Source organism: Apteryx rowi, unplaced genomic scaffold, assembly GCF_003343035.1.
Source record: "Apteryx rowi isolate R43461 unplaced genomic scaffold, aptRow1 scaffold_12, whole genome shotgun sequence".
Taxonomy (NCBI): Eukaryota; Metazoa; Chordata; class Aves; order Apterygiformes; family Apterygidae; genus Apteryx; species Apteryx rowi.
In genome coordinates this window covers 7,020,878-7,040,340 of record NW_020447419.1, presented here as the reverse complement: position 1 = coordinate 7,040,340, position 19,463 = coordinate 7,020,878, and the positions used below count along the sequence as shown (strand labels likewise).

Here is a 19,463-nt window from a genome sequence, read left to right as displayed (position 1 = left end):
GTTTGTTTTGGCTTTCCATAGTGTCATAATATTGTTATAACTTCCTTTTGAATTCAGTGAAAATTTGTCCTTGCTGGTATATATGAAACAAAATATGTAATCTTTCTATTGAGGAGTAAAAATATTGTTTTGTGGTATTTTGCAATACATGATACTAGTTTCTGAAAGTTTTTTCTTTATTTTAGATACAAAATGTGAACCAGGAGAAAACACAAAACAGACAAAGCCTTATTCAGGGTAGGAGCAATCTATCTGAGTTTTGGTTATCAAAAAGAGACAAATTATGAGTTCCATTGTACTGAAAGGACTGTTATTTAATAGTTATGTTTATGGATATCAACAGGAGTTTCTGAGTATTTGGTACATCTGAAAACTGAGCCCTGTCTTATTATTTCTCTTGTATTTGTTTTGCTGGTGCTGCCATATCTTAAAAATTTCTTGAAATAGTTAGGGGCTTCCACCTTCACAACTATTTAACTGAATAAATAGCTTATTTATAAGAAAAGTTATGGAAGACATTGACTAGCCAGGCCTGGTGGCCAGTGTAGTGCAGCTGTGTTCTCTCTCTCTCTTCACCCCCACCCCTCAACGTGCGGCTGTGTCCATTTTGTGCACCATAGGATTGTCTGAACTAGGAAGTTTTTGTGTCAGTTTAATTGTGGACGTCTCCATCGGGCCAGCCAGCATGTTGTCCAGTTAGTACCAGCTTCCTAACATGAGTATTGTGTTCTTTCTGGAAATCCATTACACCTCTCAAATATGATGATTTTTTTAAAAGTAGTTGACTGAATTTTCTCAGCATAGGAGAGAGATTGTTGTTGTCACAAGTAATGTAGACTGTATTCCAAGTAACATTTGAGGTGAAAGTAAAATTTTATTATTTGCTGAACTTTAGTAACTTATATAGAAACTAAAAGGTCCAGATGAGAGAGAATTTGGCCAAACTGAATGAGTTCCTTTCTAAATGATTTGGTCTCAAAGAAGTGTCACTGATGCCTGCATATTGAGATTACTTACATGTGTTTTAACCACAGCAGAACCAGTCCATATATCAATTCAGGAATCAGGACCAATGTCACACAAGGTATGTGCATGTGCTTATGTATATTTATAAATCTCCCTATATATTTACATTAGTTTTCTTTTGAGTTTGAGGTTTCCTCTAGTTGCATGCAAACAGAATGTGTACATCTCTATCTTCCTGTGCCATAAGCAGGTTCTATGAATTTCTCTTAGAGAAGATACTTTTAATATGAAATATTAGTTGCTAATATGCAATCAACAGTGTGCAAAAAGCATGTATATATGATGTACATGCAGAACATGTATATTCATGAGTAGAGGCTAAGTCAAAACCTGTTGGAAGTCAGACCTCTTGCATCTATGTTAGAAATGGCAAGGCTTTTTTGTGTGAAAAAAAAAAAAAAAATTACTGTTTTTCCCTGGCCATCCAAACGGGGAAAGGACATGCTTTGGGTATTAACAGTAAGAATGGACTTACTGCAGCTTTCACTAGCCCTGCTGTGGGCCAAGAGCAGGGAGTTACCAAACTCAAAGCAAGTTGATTATCTTTTTAAAGGGGCAAGGGATTGTAATAGACTGAGTCATTACAGATAACTTAGGAATGAGAAAGTTTTACATTGTCCAAGTAAATAAGAAAATAAATGGTTTTTTTGTTTGTTTGTTTTGGTGCTCTATTTTGTGACCCCATTTTATGGTCTGGCCCCAGAGTTAAGGTTCAATGTCAAATATGTTTCCCTCTTTCCTGGTTCAGTCTTAGCATTTGATTAAAGTAGTAAGACTGCATGATATGAGGATGCAAAACATAAGCCTGTAATAGAATTAGGGGAAAAATCATGACTCCATCCATGTTTTCTGAATTTTTTTCTTGCATAGATAAGATGCATTATATCCCAGTACTTAGATTTCTGCTAGCTTCTCTATGGAAAAACAGCAGAATGTGATTGAATAGGTTTGAGGTGGTTAAATTTGAGAAAAGAAGCAAGTCTGTGAGCTGAAGGAGTGACACTAACTTTATATTTGCCCTTTCACTTTCTTCAGATGTTCGATGATCAATACAGAATGCAAAGTCAACCTTTAGGAATATGCCTGATTATAGACTGTATTGGCAATGACTCAGGTGAGTCTCTGGAAATGAAAGTTCCTTTTGTTATTAATCTCAGATAATTAAAATAACTTTATGTAAAGAATACGATGTAAATCTACCAGTCAAACTGGGRTCATGTTGTCTTAGTCAGCTAGTCTATTATTTATAGTAAGTCTTCTAAAGTAGAGAGTTGAAAAGCCCAACGTGAAATTAAAACCAACTATCCTAGCTATTGCAAAAAATGTTTGTTTTTTAGGTTCAGACTCTCTGAACAAAAGAATTTATAAGGGGATGGATTGATGTTCAGGGAAGGGGGAGAAACTGGTGTTCAGAGAGAGCAACAAAGTAGTTCAGCTACCGTCATATAGCAGGTTATTGGAAGGTATGGTAACCAAGATGTTTCATGCCATTTAAAAAAAAAAAAGCAGTTACAGACTTGAAGTGTAATCATGTTGGCTGCCACAGATTTTGCGTAGCTGACGGTACATGATCATGATCATAATGCAGTTAGGCCTCTATTGTATCTTGCACAGTTTAATTTAAACTGTTATCACAGCTTCAGAGGGGAAGGAAATGGTTTAGTTTCTTTCCTCTTGATTTAGTTAAAAATTGCATGTAGAATTCAAGGTAGTTGGTGCTGTGGTTAAAGTTTGAATTTTTCTGATTGCCTTTGTAGAATCCAAAGCATTGGGTTCTTGCGTAAGCAGAAACCTCTTTAGTCAGTGGAGCACTTGAGGCTAAAAATAAAAATGGAGAGAATGAGAATGCTGGCAGTCAGTTCTGTAATAGGCTAGGAGACATGGGGGAAGAGCGTTTGTGGGCATGTCTTTTCTGTTTCTTGTAACTAGTGGCCCAGACAGACCAACTTACAGTTCTTAATGACGTAGTTGGAGAACAGTAGATGCAGAGCACAGACACAACAAGGAAACTTTTGCAATTTGTTTGACAATAGTATTTTAGAACAATATATAAAACAAGATACTTAAATAGCTTTCTAGTAGGGTACCAGCAACCAGACAAATTCACAGTCCGGCCATGAGTTGAGAAGAGGGACAGAGGAAAGCGCTGAACTCAGCTACATGTAACTGGGCAGCATTCTCCAGGATCCATTTTTCTCTCTGTCCTGTCAGGTTCATGACCTACCTCTGGCAAAAATAAAATAAAATAAAAAATACAGCAAAAAAAGAGGGGTGTAGAAACTAAATTATTCAAGCTAATACATGACTCTACTTCTACTCTCAGTAAAATTATGCCATTTTTTTTTCTTTTCCTCTTGAGATCAAAAACTCTCCTCTGACCTGTTGCCTCCTGCTTTACCTCCCAGCTCTTCTCTCTTTCATGCAAGGGTTAGAGCACAAATGGCTTTTTGATGCAAGAAACTTCTTATACAGCCTTTATCTGGAAGGCAGCATGATAGGATCTGGTCCAATACCAAAATACTTGCTACAGGTTGTGGTCTACTACTGCAAAAAAAGCAAATGCAAAAAGCATTGCTAGAGAAATTCCAGTGTGGAGAGTTGAAGACAGAACACAAGGTTTGAAAATGGCCTGGTCTGTAATGGGATGTGAGCATGTGCTGACCAGCTTTATTGAACAGGAGTGTTTAGCTGAGCCAAGCCTGAGTGTTTAAATGAAACAGTAAGTATAAAAAGCAAGCAAAGCACATACACTTGAGTAGACAGGAAGTAAAGAAGAAATTGCCATGTCAGTTCAGTCACAGCTGCATAAAGTTAGATCTGCTTCTCCTTAGAAGGCACAGGATCCTTCGCACAAGCAATACATTGTGCACACTGCCTTGTAATAGTAATTGCTACTAAACATAAAGATGAACACACAATATTTAAAAAAAAAGAATTCAATAGATGTGCTCTTTATGTGCTCATATGGGTGGTTCAGTATTTGCACCAGAACAGGAAGAGTAAGTGTGATGGAGGAAGATATTGTTGACTGGAAAGGACAAAAATGGGTTAAATATTCAGCATCTGGCATGTCAGATGCACATGCAAATTATGACCCTGCTACTGGTGTGCTCACTTGAACCCAAAGCAAGTCTTAATGTGTCTCAGTCCCTATGCATGTCTGCATTGCATGAAGAACCAATTACAGCATGCGTGTGTCTCAGATTTTTAATGTCGCCAGTGCATTGTCAGCATTTTAACCTTCTGATAGAAAGCCAGACTTTCACTGAAATACATTACTATTCTAGTGAGACTGAAGAAGCATATCATATTATTTAAAGGAATTTTTAGGAAGGCATTGACTATTTTAGAGTTGTGCCACACTRCTTCTGAGGTCTGAAAATACCAAAGATAAAGAGGAGGGCAGGGAAGATATGTTAGGAGTTGTATCTGCAATGTGCAGATGAATAATCTGTAATCTGCACTGAGTCAGTAGCTCTCCCAAAATTTAATCTGAGGAAACTGAACCAGTGTTAGATGATATAGGACCAAGGATTGCAACAATTGAAAATGATGCTCAGTACAAACAATGTAAATTCATCAGATGCTGATAAAGTTCAAACTGAAACACCGTTTGCTATTTTGTAAAATGAGTCATTGGCTGCTCTTGACTCTTTCTTTTCCATTTGGAAGCCAGTTTTTATCCTTGTGTTGTAAGTCTGCCTAAACAAAGGGAGAGAAGGGTAATTTTTAGGTAAAGATGAGAAAATGCTTATAAGTCTGCAACGATTTTTTGGGGGATGATTGCTGTTGAAGAAACAGGTGTTTTCTGATGTCAGGTTGCTGCATGTTGTACTTTATTTTGTTGCATCTTAATGTAAATTGCTGTATCCAGAATTTACAGTGTATAACTTCTTATTCATTGCTAAACAAAGATGCCAGCTCTAAGAGTTTGTTTGGGTTTATTTCTTTAATTGTGACATTTATAATGTGTGATGGTTGTAAGTTGATACACAGGCTTGTATCTTCACATACATAATGTATACACCAGTGATGTAAGCTATAGAAAAAGCACTCGTTTCTGTAACTCTCACTTTACGTATGCACGACTGCCCTCTAATGGATGAAGTGCCTCAGCCAGTATGTAATTGCTAAATGGTACTAATACTAAGTCACTCTTGGGTAAAAATATCTTGGTACCAGTTCCTGTCTTCCACATGAATTTGAAGACATATTTTATTGTTGTAAATAGAGGAGATTTTCCTGTATAATTACAAACCAAAAAATGTCTAGAAAGACTTTTGAATTACTTTACAGAATTTAATCAGACTAACAAAACAGGAAGAAAATCCTATAATCCTTGTTTATCATCTCACTATAGTGGTAGAGTCTGTAGAATTGCTGTCTATCCTGTCTTTTTGCTGAGGAAGCTTGAGTTCTGTTCTCCATTTTCACTGTTTGTGTTTCTTGAGGAGAATGCCATGGTAGTAGAGCTCTTATTTGCTGCCAGTTACCTCTGAAGTAGCTCAGTCCTTTGCCTCTGCTAATTAGGGATCACTAAACTTCTGGAGTCAAGGAACAGTCTTGCTTCCTGTGTCTATATGGCACTCATTTTCTCCTGTCATTATATTAGAAACTGTGTATGGGCAAAAAATATATAGATATACACACACACACACACACACACACACATATATATATATATATGGTTTATAATAAAGATGTGATACTGCAGCTATAAGTCATAGTGGTAGTTTGTGGTTCACAGAACACTTAAATACCTGTGGTTTTAACCACCATGAATCTGGTTTCACTCCCATATTAATAAACATTCAAAGTAGTTACTCAGAGCATAACGCGCTTTCCTGCAGTACAGGTTAACACGAATACAACTGTGTTAAATTTTGATTTCAGCTATCTACAGTTTTAATTTCTAATGCATTTGAAATGGCTCATCAACAGTGTTCAGCTTTTCATTGCTAAAAATTTCATTCTGTCACCAGGCTTGTCACAGTCCAGACTTCAGTGTCCATTCTCCATCTAGAACTCTTCATTCACTTAAAGTCCATTTTGTACAATAGCAAGTATGAATGAGTGCTGCAGGTTCCTTTTTGACTGATGAAAGGGAGCCTCTGTTTTTCCTATCCATTTCTGTATATCTGCAATAATAAACATTCAGAGTAATTCTGACAAGTTAAAATGAAACAGACTCCCATACTACCCAGCTCATTCCTCGCCATCACAAGCCTGTTCTCTGTGGAGCATTTTCTAATGTTTTCTCTTGCCTGATATTTTAAGTCCTAAGAACAGTTTCTTAGGATATTGGCTGTAAACAAAAGTGTGCAAAAATTGGTGGAATTAGAAACAGATTACGTGCCACATATTAGTGTCTTTGTTGTCATGAAGTACGTAACTCTTATTAAAGATAACATGCATATAGCACCGTAAGTATGTACTATGTGATTAACATCAAGACTCCTGGTTTTCCAATTGTTGTGATGAAATGAACATCTTATTTCCAGTAGTAAACTACTGGAAATACTGTAGTCCTTCATGATAGTTGAGATTGAGCCTTGTTGTTCCTTGATTTAATTATATCTTGCTTTTTTCCAGGTGTGTTGGAAGAGACCTTCCGAGACTTAGGCTATGATGTTCGTTGTTACAGGTATTTAAATATGGACACCATGAATCAAACATTGCATGAAATTGCAAGGTTGCAGAAGCACAGAAATTGTGACAGTTTCATCTGCGTATTGGTCAGCCGGGGAAGCCCTCAGAGCGTGTTCTGTACAGACCAGACCTTTTCTGGATTCCCTTTGGAACAAATAAAGAAATRCTTTACTGCAGACTCATGTCCTGAACTCCTAGGAAAACCAAAGCTCTTCTTCATTCAGAGCTACATTGTGCCAGAAAGTGAGCAAGAATGTACTAGTCTGTTGGAAGTAGATGGGAATGATGAGAAGATCATTTCTAATGCAAAAATCCCATGGAAAGTCACTATCCCCCAAGTAGCAGACATCTTTTGGAGTCAGTGCAAGGTGGATGTGTCTACACTAGAAAGGTCTCCAAGTTCATCCTCGTTTTATCTACGTTGTCTGGCTGAGCTACTCCGCAATCCCCATAAAAGGTAAATAAAAGAGGAAAAAGAACCCTTTTCTAGGACAGCCTACTGTCCTAGAGGAAGAGCTGTGTTATCTTTCATCCCTTCTGGTCCTGAAAAGCGTCTTCATGCTGTCTCATGGGATAAAAGACAAATGTACCTCATCCTGGAATGACAGCACAGGAAGGTACTCTCTAGAGTAGGAGTGAAGCTTCTGGTTCTGGATGGTAAAATGAAAGTGTGTTATGGGACTGTGGCTTGCAGAATGTGAGGAGAAGCTGACCTGGGCAATGTATGTCAGTGCTCTAGATTTCAGTGCTTTAGGCAAGTATTGAAATCTTTCTTCTCCAAAATACAAGGTGCACATAAGGCAATTGTCAAATTGAGGATTGCCTCTTAAGCCATTAAGAAGGGCTTTGCTTGCAAATATAAAAAAACAGTGCCTGAGTGTGGGGGAAAAAGACAGTTGAGAGGGAAGGATTTTTTCTTTTCTTGAGATATATTCACCCTCCCTTCAGGATCCACAAGATTGCCAGTTTATAATCTTGAGTTGAAACTATCAAAAGTGATTAGTCTATCTAAAGATATTATCAAAAGAGATTTGAGTAAAAATCAGATGTACTTGCATGTATAACTTTACCAACAAAGCTTTTCATTGTACACTTGGTCTACCAGGCGGCTAGCAGCTATTTTCCAAGGTAGCTGCAGGTCAGCAGTTAGTACCTTTTCACAAATCCTAAAACCTTGTGACCAAATCACAGTCACCAGGAATGGAGAGCGTAACAAATATCATGATAGTGATTTAGGATATAACATATACTCTCCAAAACGCATGTTCAACCTTGGGTTTTAAAGATGTAACCTCTGTACTAAAGACTGAAACTTGAAACTTTCTTCTTGCTGAGTTTGAAGGTGTCTTTCATCTTGTGGGTTCTTAAATGGTGTTCTGCTTCATTCTCTGAAGAAAAGTTTTTATTTCTCTTGCTGCAGGAAACTTTCTATATTAGACATCCATACAGAACTGAACAGAGAAGTCTATGAGTGGAACAAGACCATTGATCCAAGCCAGCAATACTCACTTCTGCTCCAACACACATTGAGGAAAAAACTTTTTCTTTCTCCTACTTAACCGCTGTTGGAAAATACATGTCTGAAATAGCGAAAAGAAATACTTACTAAGATCCAGACACCTTCATACACACTTCAAGCACTGTTACTGCCTGTGTACCTCAAGTGCCCGTTGCTTCTGAACCTGGGGATTTAGAAGCATTTCGGGGGTTTTAAGGCACTAGATTTGGTATTTTAATACAGAAGTCTCAGAAAACTTGGATAAGAATGGCAGCTATTGTATAAAACTGCAACAGATCTTGCAACCAAATGCAACAGGTAAACAGTGTGGAAAGAGCTCTAAACTATAGCTATTGGATTTTTCAAGGTTCTGCGTTTCTGTTGCTTGTTTTTTTTTAGCATACCTCTTAGCAGCGCACTGATCTGGGCTCTTCTTTTGATGTTTAAAGCAAAGACAAATCAGTGCAAGCCACTGACATTCACTCAGTACTTTCCCCAGCACCTAATAATGGAGAACTTAGCAGCAGAGAATGCCTTCCCAACAACACCAGTTCTTCTATAATAAAGTAGTTTTGGCTTGCATGCCTCCACAGACTGTAGCAAAACAGAAYGAAGAGAAAAATGGTCTTTTAAATAATTTGGATTCCATCTGCCTGCTGCATTAGAGCTTGTGATTCATCCAGAACCCCCTGTGTCCTCAGTACTCTGCACAGCACCTAAGGGTTGCATGTTTATAAGTCAGATAGTCTGCCATGTCTTGCGCTAATTTTGCTTTCTGCTGGTACAAAAATGAGTCTCCACGTGGCAGGGTCTTACAGTAATAAAGTTGTACAGTTTAAGAATGTGGGGTTTGGCAGATATTCTGTGAAAGCTGCAACTTGATTCATACTTGCCACATCAGACATAGCTATAAAAATACGCTGTTTATCACATCTGAACCTGAATGTCTTGTAGCAACCACTGGCTCTTAAGACCAGATTACATTCCCTCGCGCCTTTTGCTTATGAGAAAGGGTATGTCTTTAATTTATTTTTTTGCAGTTGCCTTTGTTCTTCTGAAAAAGACATGACAGAAAATTGCCTAAAATGTAGCAGTCTTTTCTCCAATGGGGCAGATGCCTAACATCAAGAGTTCAGTTGATCTGAATGCTATATAACACTACAACCTGGATGAGTTGTATTGAGATTTATTGTTGCTGAATTTATGGCATTCTCCTCCTTCCTAAAAAAAAGCCACTTGCAAACTTTCAGTACTCTTAATATAGTCTCCTGTCCAGGAAGAAACTTCAAGACCTTGGCTTGCCTTGCTTGGTTTCTGGTGTAGTTATGCCATACATCCTTGTGGTGCATATGTATTTCATGCGAGCAAAAAGAAAAGTATTTTTTGTTAGTATGCTATATGCTACTTTCTTGAGCAAAAAAACCTGCAAAAAAGACTTTTTACTAGTATAGCTACATTTGATTTGAGCAAAAATCAGATGTGCTTATCTGTATAATTTTACCAACAATGCTTTTCATTGTCGACCAGGTCTCACAGGCAGCTAGCAGTGGTATATTGCTGCTAATTATGATGGCATGGCAAATAAATTTTTTCTGGTAGCAGTGACTTTTTTTCTCAATACTCTGTTGTACTACTTAGGTGTTGGCTTGACATTATTTTTAATAACCTTTTTTTGGAAACCAAACTTCTYGAGTTTCATTCAGAAAAAACAAATGAGTTTTCAAGTAACTTTCATAATGGAAACTAATATTCACATTTATTTGGCAAAGAGCAGATATCTATATCTGATAAGTGCTTAGGAATCCTTCCTTGTTATGTGATGCAAGTCCAGTCTCTTCCTGGCCTAAGAGGTTCCTAAACTGCTGACTGAGGACTGTTGGAGTATATCAAGAGAAGAAACCCACTAAACAAGTTTTACCTTCCTTAAGCATCCATATACAATTTTAAGATTGAAAAAGATATATTTATTTATATTAATATATAATTTTGTATAATACATATATTGAGCCTTTTATATCATTACACTTAAAAAATCTTCACTCTTGTTATACCTTTTTTTCTATTTTGAATTCAGTTTTATTTGCATGTTAAATATAGGAAGTGAAATACATAGTTGTGATTAGAAATTTTTGCACAAGTTAGAAAAATACTTCCCCTATATTATAAGCCTGTGCATGCTGTACTTTTTTGGTGTCTTTCCACTTCATAAGCTGGTGAGTCTTTTTAATAAAAGTATATAGAAACTTTTTTATAGTTTAGAATTGGGAAATGTAACCCTAAATTTTATGTTAAATCATGGGTACATGTGCTATTTATGTTGGTATAATTCTATGTAGGCACAGGCATAATAGGAAAAAATTATAGAAAATCAGCTTTTGCAAAATCCAGACATTCTTTAAAAGCTTGGTCTCTATAAGCGTTAAAGTTAAAATACTAAATCCTATTTCATGATGTTATAGGTCTAGAAACAAATGTATCTTAGTGGTGGTGTGGGGGAATTCAGTTCTTCTGTTCCATTGCCTACTTTGTAAGAAATGGCCTTTTAAATTGGTGGTTCTTATAAACTAGTACCATATTGTTTCTGGCTTTAAAAATATGTTGTGTCTTAAAACTGAGTTTGTAAGTATTCCACAGACTGAACTAGAGAACTTGCTGCTTTGCAGCACCAGAAAGGTCTGTATTGTATGTCATAAGTAAAAAAATGGCATTCATTTCTAACCTCTGGTATTTCATAAACTGCCTAGCTTGGAATAAAATACTGCAAATGTAATTTTACCTTGCTCATATTCCACGGGGTAAGAGGAATATTATAAAATGACTGATTTGGAATCTGAGAAGTTAGTTCCTGTAGTATCTGGTAAATGAAGCAGATGATATAAAACAAATACAGACTGTTCTGTGGCTGTAGAAATAAGGTGTGTTTCCTAGTTATTGTACATATATGTGTGATAATAAATATGATTTCACTTCACAGATTAACTTAATTTTTTCTCCCATTTCCCTTATTAGCCTTTACATATGATGAGCACTTCGCTGCCTCATATACACCAAAAGCAGGGAGAATGGAACCAAGAGGAGGCAGAGAGATGAGGGAAAGAAATACTGAAAGTGCAAGCAGGAACAAGAAGGGGAATGGTAGGGAGAACCAAGAGAAGAAAAAGTAGGGGAAAGAAGATCTGGAGAAGAAATACAACATCAAAATTGGAAGGAGAAAGAAGAAGACAGGTGAAAAGGGAGAAAGGAAGTAAGAATGATAGTGGATATCCTTACAGGATCCAAGAACTCTTTTTTTTCTTTTTTTTTTTTTTTTGGTAGTGATGCTAAATATAACTTCTTACTAAACTATTAGTGATAGGATATATTCTGTTTCTGATAGTTTTATGACAGCGTAAGTTGGAGAGGGGGGTTCAAGAAGTGTACATATTCTTCAGTTTATAGCACTGTAAGTAAAGTCTGTGTCCTATTCCTTAAGAAATGAAGAAGAAACACTTTAAAAAGATGAGGAGACTATTCTAAATAATCCTGGCAGTAAAAAAGCAAAGGAGTCTCTTTGTGTCTGGCTGCTTAGATGCAGCAGTGATTGTAATCCTCTGATGTCCCAAGATTTGTGGGGACATTCCACGTATCATGCAGCATTCATGAATGTCAGATACTGAGTTTCTACACTGATGTCTTGGTCCTCAGTAGATTCTTAGCCCATAGCAGTACTTATTCTGTAATCATAAATACTAGGCAGTATTTATTGCCTTGATGCTGCCTTCAGGAATGGCATATGGGGTAGACGCATTCCCTGGACTTTTGTGTATTGTGAAAAACAGCATTGATGAAGTTGGTATTTGCTAACAATGCAGAAGTTTTGTGATGCCAGGAGTTGTCTGTCACTTCCCCCATAGCTTTCCATGCCCCTAGCTATGTGTGGTAGGGATTGTCTGTTTTTGCTGTACTATGCACCTGAAATTTGAGTCTGGAAACTGACTGGATTCAGGGCCTGGATGGCATCAAGCTGTACGTGCATTACAGATCAGTTTGTTACTGGTGTAGTGGTTGAATTGATACCAAAATCCCATTCAGTAGCCAAAAGAAAAGGGAAAAAAGCCTCCATGATGGATCCAGAATTAAGCCTAAGATGTTAGCAGTGGAACATAACAAGCAAAAGACAGTGGTGGATTTTCATGGTCGTGATCTGCCAAAATGTGTAGTTTTCTGAACCTGCTGTTGAACAAGATAAAGGAAGTCCCTCTTTCCTGCCCCTGAACTGTCAGTGCGTTGAATGTCAGACTCTGTGGCACAGAACTTCATTTTCAGGTTCCAATAACTGTAATAGACAGTTCTTGCACTTCTGTTTGTGCCATATATATGGAAGAGGAAAAAGAGAATTGGCAGAATATAGATGATGCTTTATCACTGGCTCAGAAAAAGTACCCGTGAGGCAGGAGACTCTGTGGTGTTCTGCACCAGCCTTAAGTAGCACGATTGTCCTCATCCACCTTCACTGCCGTGACTGAGCCATGAATCCAGTTTACTTTATTATTTTACATGTTTGTGCCCTGAATTACAATAGTTGCCAGCTTGTAATTCAGGAAAGAAGTTAAATTCAAGAGGATGCTGTGGTGCTCACACTTGCAGATGCAGCATCCTGTATGTCTGATATATAGGCCCTTTCAGCTCTTTGTAAGAAGTAGCAGTGACTGTTACAGATACCTGGGTCAGTACCAGCTTTATATGACACTTTATAAGAATTCTTTTCTGATATGCACAGCTTTAAATTTCTGACATGCAATATGCTGTTGCTCTGAAAAAGTTGTCTGTGGATGGCATTCTGTAGTCTGCCTGCTGTACTTCTGATTATGTTCCTTTTAAACTTTATGTGCTATACTGAATTATTTGACAGCTTTTCTCTGTGGCTCCATCAAAAAATCTTTCTTCGCCTCTTTTGTTAGAGGGTCAATAAGACATGGCCAGTCTTCCATGAATTTTGTTTTTCTGGAATGTGCCTCTGTATATGCTGTATTTTTAAATATGGATTACTTTGACAGTGTATTTTCTCTGTTTAATTTGTAGAAACATAACATCATAGGAAATATGATGATTTCAATCAGTGCCGTTACTGAAATAGGATCATAGTTTAGCAAAACTGCTTAGTGCTGTTCTCCTAAATTATAAATGTTGGGATTTCACCTTACTTTCTAAAGAAAAGCACATGCAGTCAGGCTGATTGTCTCCATCTCCCTCCKGATCCCAGAGTAACCCTTGACCTTGTGGGCCAACTTATCCTGTAGACATCAGCTTTTTTTTTTGCTTTTTTTTTTTTTTTTTTAAGAGCTGACTGAATAAAGGACAGGGAGCCTTTTAGTTTCAGCAGAGAACGCTGCCGTCGCACGCGTGTTGGACAGCTGCGGTTTGGCGGGAGCAAGGACGCTCGTCGCATCTCGCAGCCCTGAGCTGGAGGCGGTGGGGGGATACTGGTGTCACAGGAGCCGCTGAAAGCAGCGAGAACCCTGCGCCGGGCAGGGGCCTGTTCACCCTCCTCCCTCCCCTTGCTCCCCTTACTGCAGCAGCCCTGCCGAGCGGGAGGTCTCTCTTGCGGGAGGAACTCTACTTGCCGGCATTAGCTTCAAGGCATCTTGTCAGGTGAAAAAACCTCCCCCAAATGTTCGGGTCTCCTTTTGCAATGTAGCTAGCTTTAAAAATGGCTTGGACCCGAGGGAGAAAACAGTTTCTTCTTGCTCTTCTTTGTTCTGCCGGGGAAGCGCTGCCGGTGGTTTTTCCTGGCTGTTGAGCAGCGTCCCTTGGCGCGGGGGGAGCCGCCTGACAAGCCCCGAGGCCGGCAGCCAGGAGGGCCCCGGCCGCTGCCCTCCCGGGGCCGGGCCGCCAGGCCCCTCCCGCGGGGCCGGGCCGCCGCCGCCGCGCTGCTGGGGATGTCGCCTCCCCCGCACGGCGCCGGGCGGCCGGGCCCGGCCCGGCGGTGACTCAGTACCGGGCCGCTGGGCGCGGGCCGGGGCTGGCGCCGACACAGCCGGGCGGCGCGGAGGAGCGCCCGGGAGAGCGCACGGGAGCGGGAGTTATTTCAGAGGTAAGAGGGAGTGAAACGGAGCGGGAATGGAGGAGGGAGCCAGCGCCCGGCTCGGGAGCCGAAGCCCGTTCCTGCCTTCCGGCACTGTGCGGCTGCCGCGGGGAAACCGGCGGGCCGGGGCTGAGGGCTCCCCTTGCTTTGGGGCCGGGGGCTGGGGGCCGGGCCTCGCCGCTCCTCAGGGCCCCGTCGTTTTGCTTTAGTTTTAAATCTTGAAGTCGGGCAGCACCCCAATCGATAAAACGTTAAAGTTAAAAAAACCTAGTAATTTGATAATCTTTAGTTCTTACTTTATGTGATTTTCCCTCCTGGAGGAATTGGATATGTTGCAATACACGCATTAGACACACTGATCCATCACCTTTCTACGTGTTGATGTTGTGCCTGCTAATGTCCTGGTAACTCTAGCTGTAAATGGGTGAGCCCCGACAAACCTGGGGAGCAGGGAGGTCCTGGCCCCTGTGCATGTTAGTGCTGGGTGGATAGCATTTGTCTTTTTTTACAAACTAGTTTCACTGGAACAGGGAGTGTTTGCCGGTTTTCCTTCTCTGCTTTAAGAGTCTTTCACCACAATGTTTTTAAAACTGCCTGTGAAATGCATAAAGTGGTAGAGTGTTCTAGAAACACAGCAACAATAAAGCGAGCACTGGATCAGGCTGTAAGTCTGCAATATCTCCTCTCACAGTAGTGCTAGGAGGCAGCGACAGCCCGTCTGCCCTCAGTACAGGGGGGAGGGAAAAGAGGTCATAGACAGCTAGTAAACGCGGCACAGGTTGGGTGGCCTTGAGGGTATTTGGAACTCAGGCAGGAAGGGTTTTGAGTGAAAAGCTTTCCAAAGGTGGCTGGAATGCATATTATAAAACTGTTTTAAAGATAGATGAAGAAATTGCTGCTGGATCTTGTTTCAGTTTGATTTGCTGGTGAAATAACTGCTTACACCTGACCTACATACAACTTGTCCCTGTTCCTCTAAAGCTATGATTTTTAAACTGGCTTAGTCAAAGTCATTGTCTCTAAATTCTGAATAGACGTAAGTTCAGTTTGAACCTGGTTTCTATAGGCAGGAATCAATTTAACCTAAATTAATCTGCTGAATTTAGTTGATTAAAGTAATAGAGTTATTGCAGGGACTCTTCCCAGCCACAAACAGTGTAGAGGAACAGAGCTGCAGTTGTGAGGGAGAAGGTAGTGGGGGGCTCCTTCCTCTGAGCTTGAAAGTTGATGGAAGGATATAGAGGAATTTAGGTTGAAAGAAGGGACCTCCTGAGGTCATCTAGCCCAGCTTTCTGCTCAAAGCAGGGCTGACTTCAAGGGTGGACTGGGTTGTTCAGAGCTTCTGCCAAATCAGCTCTCTGATGCAATTTTTTGCTTGGAGAAGGAAGTAAATTTCAAATGGATTCAAAAAGAAATTCTTCTTCTGCAGAGTATTCAGGGCTTCCAAATAGCTGTTGGATGAAATCCTTATTTCAAGGATTTTTGTACTGAAGATTACAGTGTTACCAATGTTTGCTTTTTGCTTTCAGGCAGAGAGGTTCTCTGCCCCAGCAACATGGGGGATGACTTCAGCTTGAAGTTCCGTCAGCAGCTTCTACTCATTGAAGATAACCTGGAGACCGAAGATGTAGCAGCTTTAAAATTTCTCTGTATTGACCTGATCCCCTTCAAAAAATTGGAAAGTGTGCAGTCAGCCCTGGACATTTTTCAGCTTCTTATGGCTGAAGACTATCTGAATGAGGAAGATACTTTTCTACTAGCTGAGCTCTTATACAGAATTAAATGTCACTTCTTGCTCAAAATACTTGACTATACCAAGGAGAGAGTGCAACAGTATCTGCCTGAGAAGGGAAGAGTGTCTCCATACAGGTGAGTTTTCAATGGGATTCTGTTAGCTTTCTTGCTGCCACCTGCTGCATCCCTTTCCATTTTTAAATTCTCAGATTGTCTTGTGTTTCTGCACCCTCTTCTGTTCTGCTTTGGTCTCACTGGGTCTCTGTTACAGGCAGATGCTGTATGAATTGGCAGAGAACATTACCAGCGAGATGTTGAAGGAAATCATATTCCTCYTGAGGAACCAGCTGCCAAAGCGACAGACAACTATTGTATGTAGGGAGAGAGACAAATATATATATAGTAGGGAGGGAAGAATGGGGGCGAGGAAGAGCATGGAGAAGAGAATTTTTGCCAGAATAAGTCATAATTGCAACTAGGCTGGTCGATATTTTATAGAGTTAGCGAGGAGGAAGCTGATGGCAGGATTAGAGTGGAATTCGGTGCTGCTTTGTGCCATGTCAGTCGTGGATGGTCCACTGTCTTGCATTAGACCATAACAGGGTGACATATCAATCTTTTTTTTTGCCTGCTTGAGCTATGAACAAAGGACATTCATGCCCATATGTCGTTGGTACCATTTCACAGCAATAAAGCCTTCTCCAGGCCAAGATTCATTAATATGGTTTGGGTAAATCTGTTGAAGCAAGAACATACCAAGTTATAATTCAATCAGTAGCTTTCTGTGGTGCAACATTTCCCCTGTCCCTTGGTGATGTAAAATTGACTGTTTGGAACTCATTGGCAAGAAGCAAAGCAGATGATAATGTAATACCTGAGGCAGAGAGGGCTGAGGCAGGTGGTTTTAAGTTCTAAGAAACAATAAGTGCATTTTACTCTCTCTTTTTTGCTGTCAGTCTGCTCTGGAGTTGCTGATTTTATTGGAAAAACAGGGCCTTTTAACTGAAAACAACGTACAAATGCTGGAGGAAATCTGTATGAGTGTTTCACCTGATCTCCTGGAAACAGTTAACAGCTATAAAAGGGAAAAAGGTGAGAAATTCAGAGTCAGAGCTTCCTGCTGAAAGGGTCTGGACAACTGAGGTTGGCACCCGATGGTCCTATGTATGCACTGCTACTGCAGAAACTAGAGTAGGATCACTCAGTACCTTCACACACAGGTTTAGCATAGCTGTCTTTAAGCTGAGTTCCCATAAGGATGTGCAACTATACTGTAAAAGGCACTTTGTGATTTACAGATGTACACTACTGTATGTTCAGTTGCTCAAGGAAGTTGTGTCTGCTAATAAGCTGGCAGAGCAAGTTACGTGTGCGTGTGTATCTGATATGTGGATAGGCTTTGTTATTAAATAAGTGGTTCAGTTTCTAGGGGGTTAGACTGTAGTTTGTAAACTTACTTCATATAATGTCCTGTGGAATAATTATAAGCATACTGGGAAAAGGTTCTAGTTTAATTTATTTAATCACTGGGAAACAAATTCTGGGAAGTGCAATACTACTACTCTCCAGCAGGTGAGAGGGCACTTGCTTCATGAGTTCAGTTCTCCACACTTCCTGAGCATGTTTCAAAGTGGCTTTCTTTTTGTTGATGCATTTCTAAGTGTAGATCCACGTTTGCCTTAATGTGCAAATTCATAGTGGTTTAACTTAAAGACACTTGGCTTCTCTCATTTATTGTCTCTGCTTTTAGTGTCTCTACCTCAGCAAGAGAACATTCTGCCAGTGAAGGAATCTGCACTGCCTCACACTGGAGATACCAGACTGTTCACTTCCCCACAGGTACGCTGGAGTGCATGCTGCCTACTTGGGTTTTAGTGGTTTGGGAGATTGTTTTTTTCCTGACTTTATTTTGAAACCACGCTGGCTGTGAGATCTTTTGCTAAATCTTCTTATCCGAATTAGGAAGAGAGCAAGCATATTCCTTCAACTTGTAAGAAATACAGCAGCACATAGCATCAAATAATGGAAGTCAAAAATACCCCTGCTGGTCGTGTGTGATTGACAAAAGAAATGGTGTTAGGAAAAGAAGTGAGAGAGAGGGCTAGAAAGGTGCATTCTAGGGAATGGGTCAGTCAGCTGGTGCTGATTTTTAAAGTTTTAGATGATCATCACTAAACTACCACCAAAGGCTAACTACCATAGTCTGAAGGACAGTTCAAACTGCTGCTGCTAAAGGAAGTGGTCTTACTGTACCCAGCCCTTGATCATGGATCTTCCTTCAGCTGCATGATGAATCAGATTGGGCAACTTACTTGGGCTATAACTAATCTCTTTTTTGGGAAAAGGAGAGGAAGGGAGGGAGTTTTAACCTGTATCTGTTCTAAATGAGTAAAGCCAGTGATCTTCCTGAAGGTAGTTCTCAGAAGTACAGTCCCAGTAGATAAGAGCTGAGGAAAATGGGCTAGTTAGTCTCAGAAGGGCTTGTATTACTGCTGCTTGAGCTATACTTGCTCTACATGTATAGAGGATTTGGGGAAGCTTTCACACATGGCACTTGGCATGGTCAGAAAATGAATGCAGTTGTATTAAAAAAAGTAGGTTGTTTAAAAAAAAAAAAAAGCCCACACCCCCCACTTGTTTCCATGATCCTTTTTGATTTTCCTGTGAGGCTCACTTAACAAAAATGATGAAAAGTTATACACTTTTTGTATGCTGTATAATAAACCATTGACACTTACTGCTGGAAGAGGTCACTTAGGCAGTACTAGAATCATTAGGTACAATGAGTTAGAAACAAATAATTGACCATCCAAGCAAACTGATATTGGACTATATTGGACCTTTATTTTGTTTATAGTGACTCTCCACCCCTTGCAGTGAACGGATCATTTGGAAGTGAAAGAAGATTCTTTGCTATTTCCTTTTCTCCTTAAGAGAAAGTATAGTTGTTTTCAACTCTGTGAGATTTGCTTTAAGTGGGGAAGTCTTTTGTAGTTCACTGTTATATGCTTTGCTACTCTTAGGAATTCAGTATTTTTCCTCCCGCTACTCGAGCAGCTTTGGTGTTTATTAAGCTTATTTTGCTTATCACTATGAAAAAAATATTATATATACAATGTTTTTTAACATGGATTTTTTCCCCTGCCCAAAAAATAGGAGACCTCTATCAAATCTGTGAGTTCTAATATCAATGGTAAGGCTTTCTGGAAAGCGTGCGTGTTTTGTGTTTTTTTTGTTTTTTGTTTTTTGTTTTTTTTAAATACTTTTATATTTAATGTTATATGCTACTAACTGTCTTTACTTACTCTGGGAAATTTCTAACATTTTGTTTAATGCAACACAGTTACCTTGCAGTCTTCTTGGAAGGGTCTTTTGCTTCCTGCACAAATTACACAGAATCACAGAATCGCTGAGGTTGGAAGGGACCTCTGGAGATCACCTAGTCCAACCCCCCTGCTCAAGCAGGGTCACCTAGAGCACATTGCACAGGAT

General features: G+C 39.7%; 2 protein-coding genes across 12 annotated transcripts in view; both read left to right on the top strand.

Moving 5' to 3' along the window:
- The window catches only part of CFLAR (CASP8 and FADD like apoptosis regulator), a 21,540-nt gene extending 10,388 nt beyond the window's left edge, over window positions 1-11,152 (top strand). For 4 of the 7 annotated variants that reach the window (XM_026087550.1, XM_026087561.1, XM_026087579.1 and 1 more), the window contains 5 exons: window positions 186-237; window positions 1,035-1,084; window positions 2,062-2,140; window positions 6,619-7,132; window positions 8,096-11,152. In XM_026087550.1, coding sequence (XP_025943335.1) covers window positions 186-237; window positions 1,035-1,084; window positions 2,062-2,140; window positions 6,619-7,132; window positions 8,096-8,234 — 834 coding nt within the window. In that variant the 3' untranslated portion in view covers window positions 8,235-11,152. The remainder of the gene's footprint in view (window positions 1-185; window positions 238-1,034; window positions 1,085-2,061; window positions 2,141-6,618; window positions 7,133-8,095) is intronic. The other 3 variants (XM_026087569.1, XM_026087592.1, XM_026087601.1) reach the window with 3 other exon arrangements.
- The window catches only part of LOC112976366 (caspase-10-like), a 19,590-nt gene continuing 8,529 nt past the window's right edge, over window positions 8,403-19,463 (top strand). Inside the window, exons 1-7 of one of the 5 annotated variants that reach the window (XM_026087507.1) lie at window positions 8,403-8,491; window positions 11,183-11,417; window positions 15,767-16,106; window positions 16,243-16,342; window positions 16,928-17,063; window positions 17,722-17,810; window positions 19,128-19,164. In XM_026087507.1, coding sequence (XP_025943292.1) covers window positions 11,306-11,417; window positions 15,767-16,106; window positions 16,243-16,342; window positions 16,928-17,063; window positions 17,722-17,810; window positions 19,128-19,164 — 814 coding nt within the window. In that variant the 5' untranslated portion in view covers window positions 8,403-8,491; window positions 11,183-11,305. Of the gene's footprint in view, window positions 8,492-11,182; window positions 11,418-13,493; window positions 13,805-14,157; window positions 14,247-15,766; window positions 16,107-16,242; window positions 16,343-16,927; window positions 17,064-17,721; window positions 17,811-19,127; window positions 19,165-19,463 lie in introns of those variants that run through there. The other 4 variants (XM_026087538.1, XM_026087530.1, XM_026087526.1 and 1 more) reach the window with 4 other exon arrangements.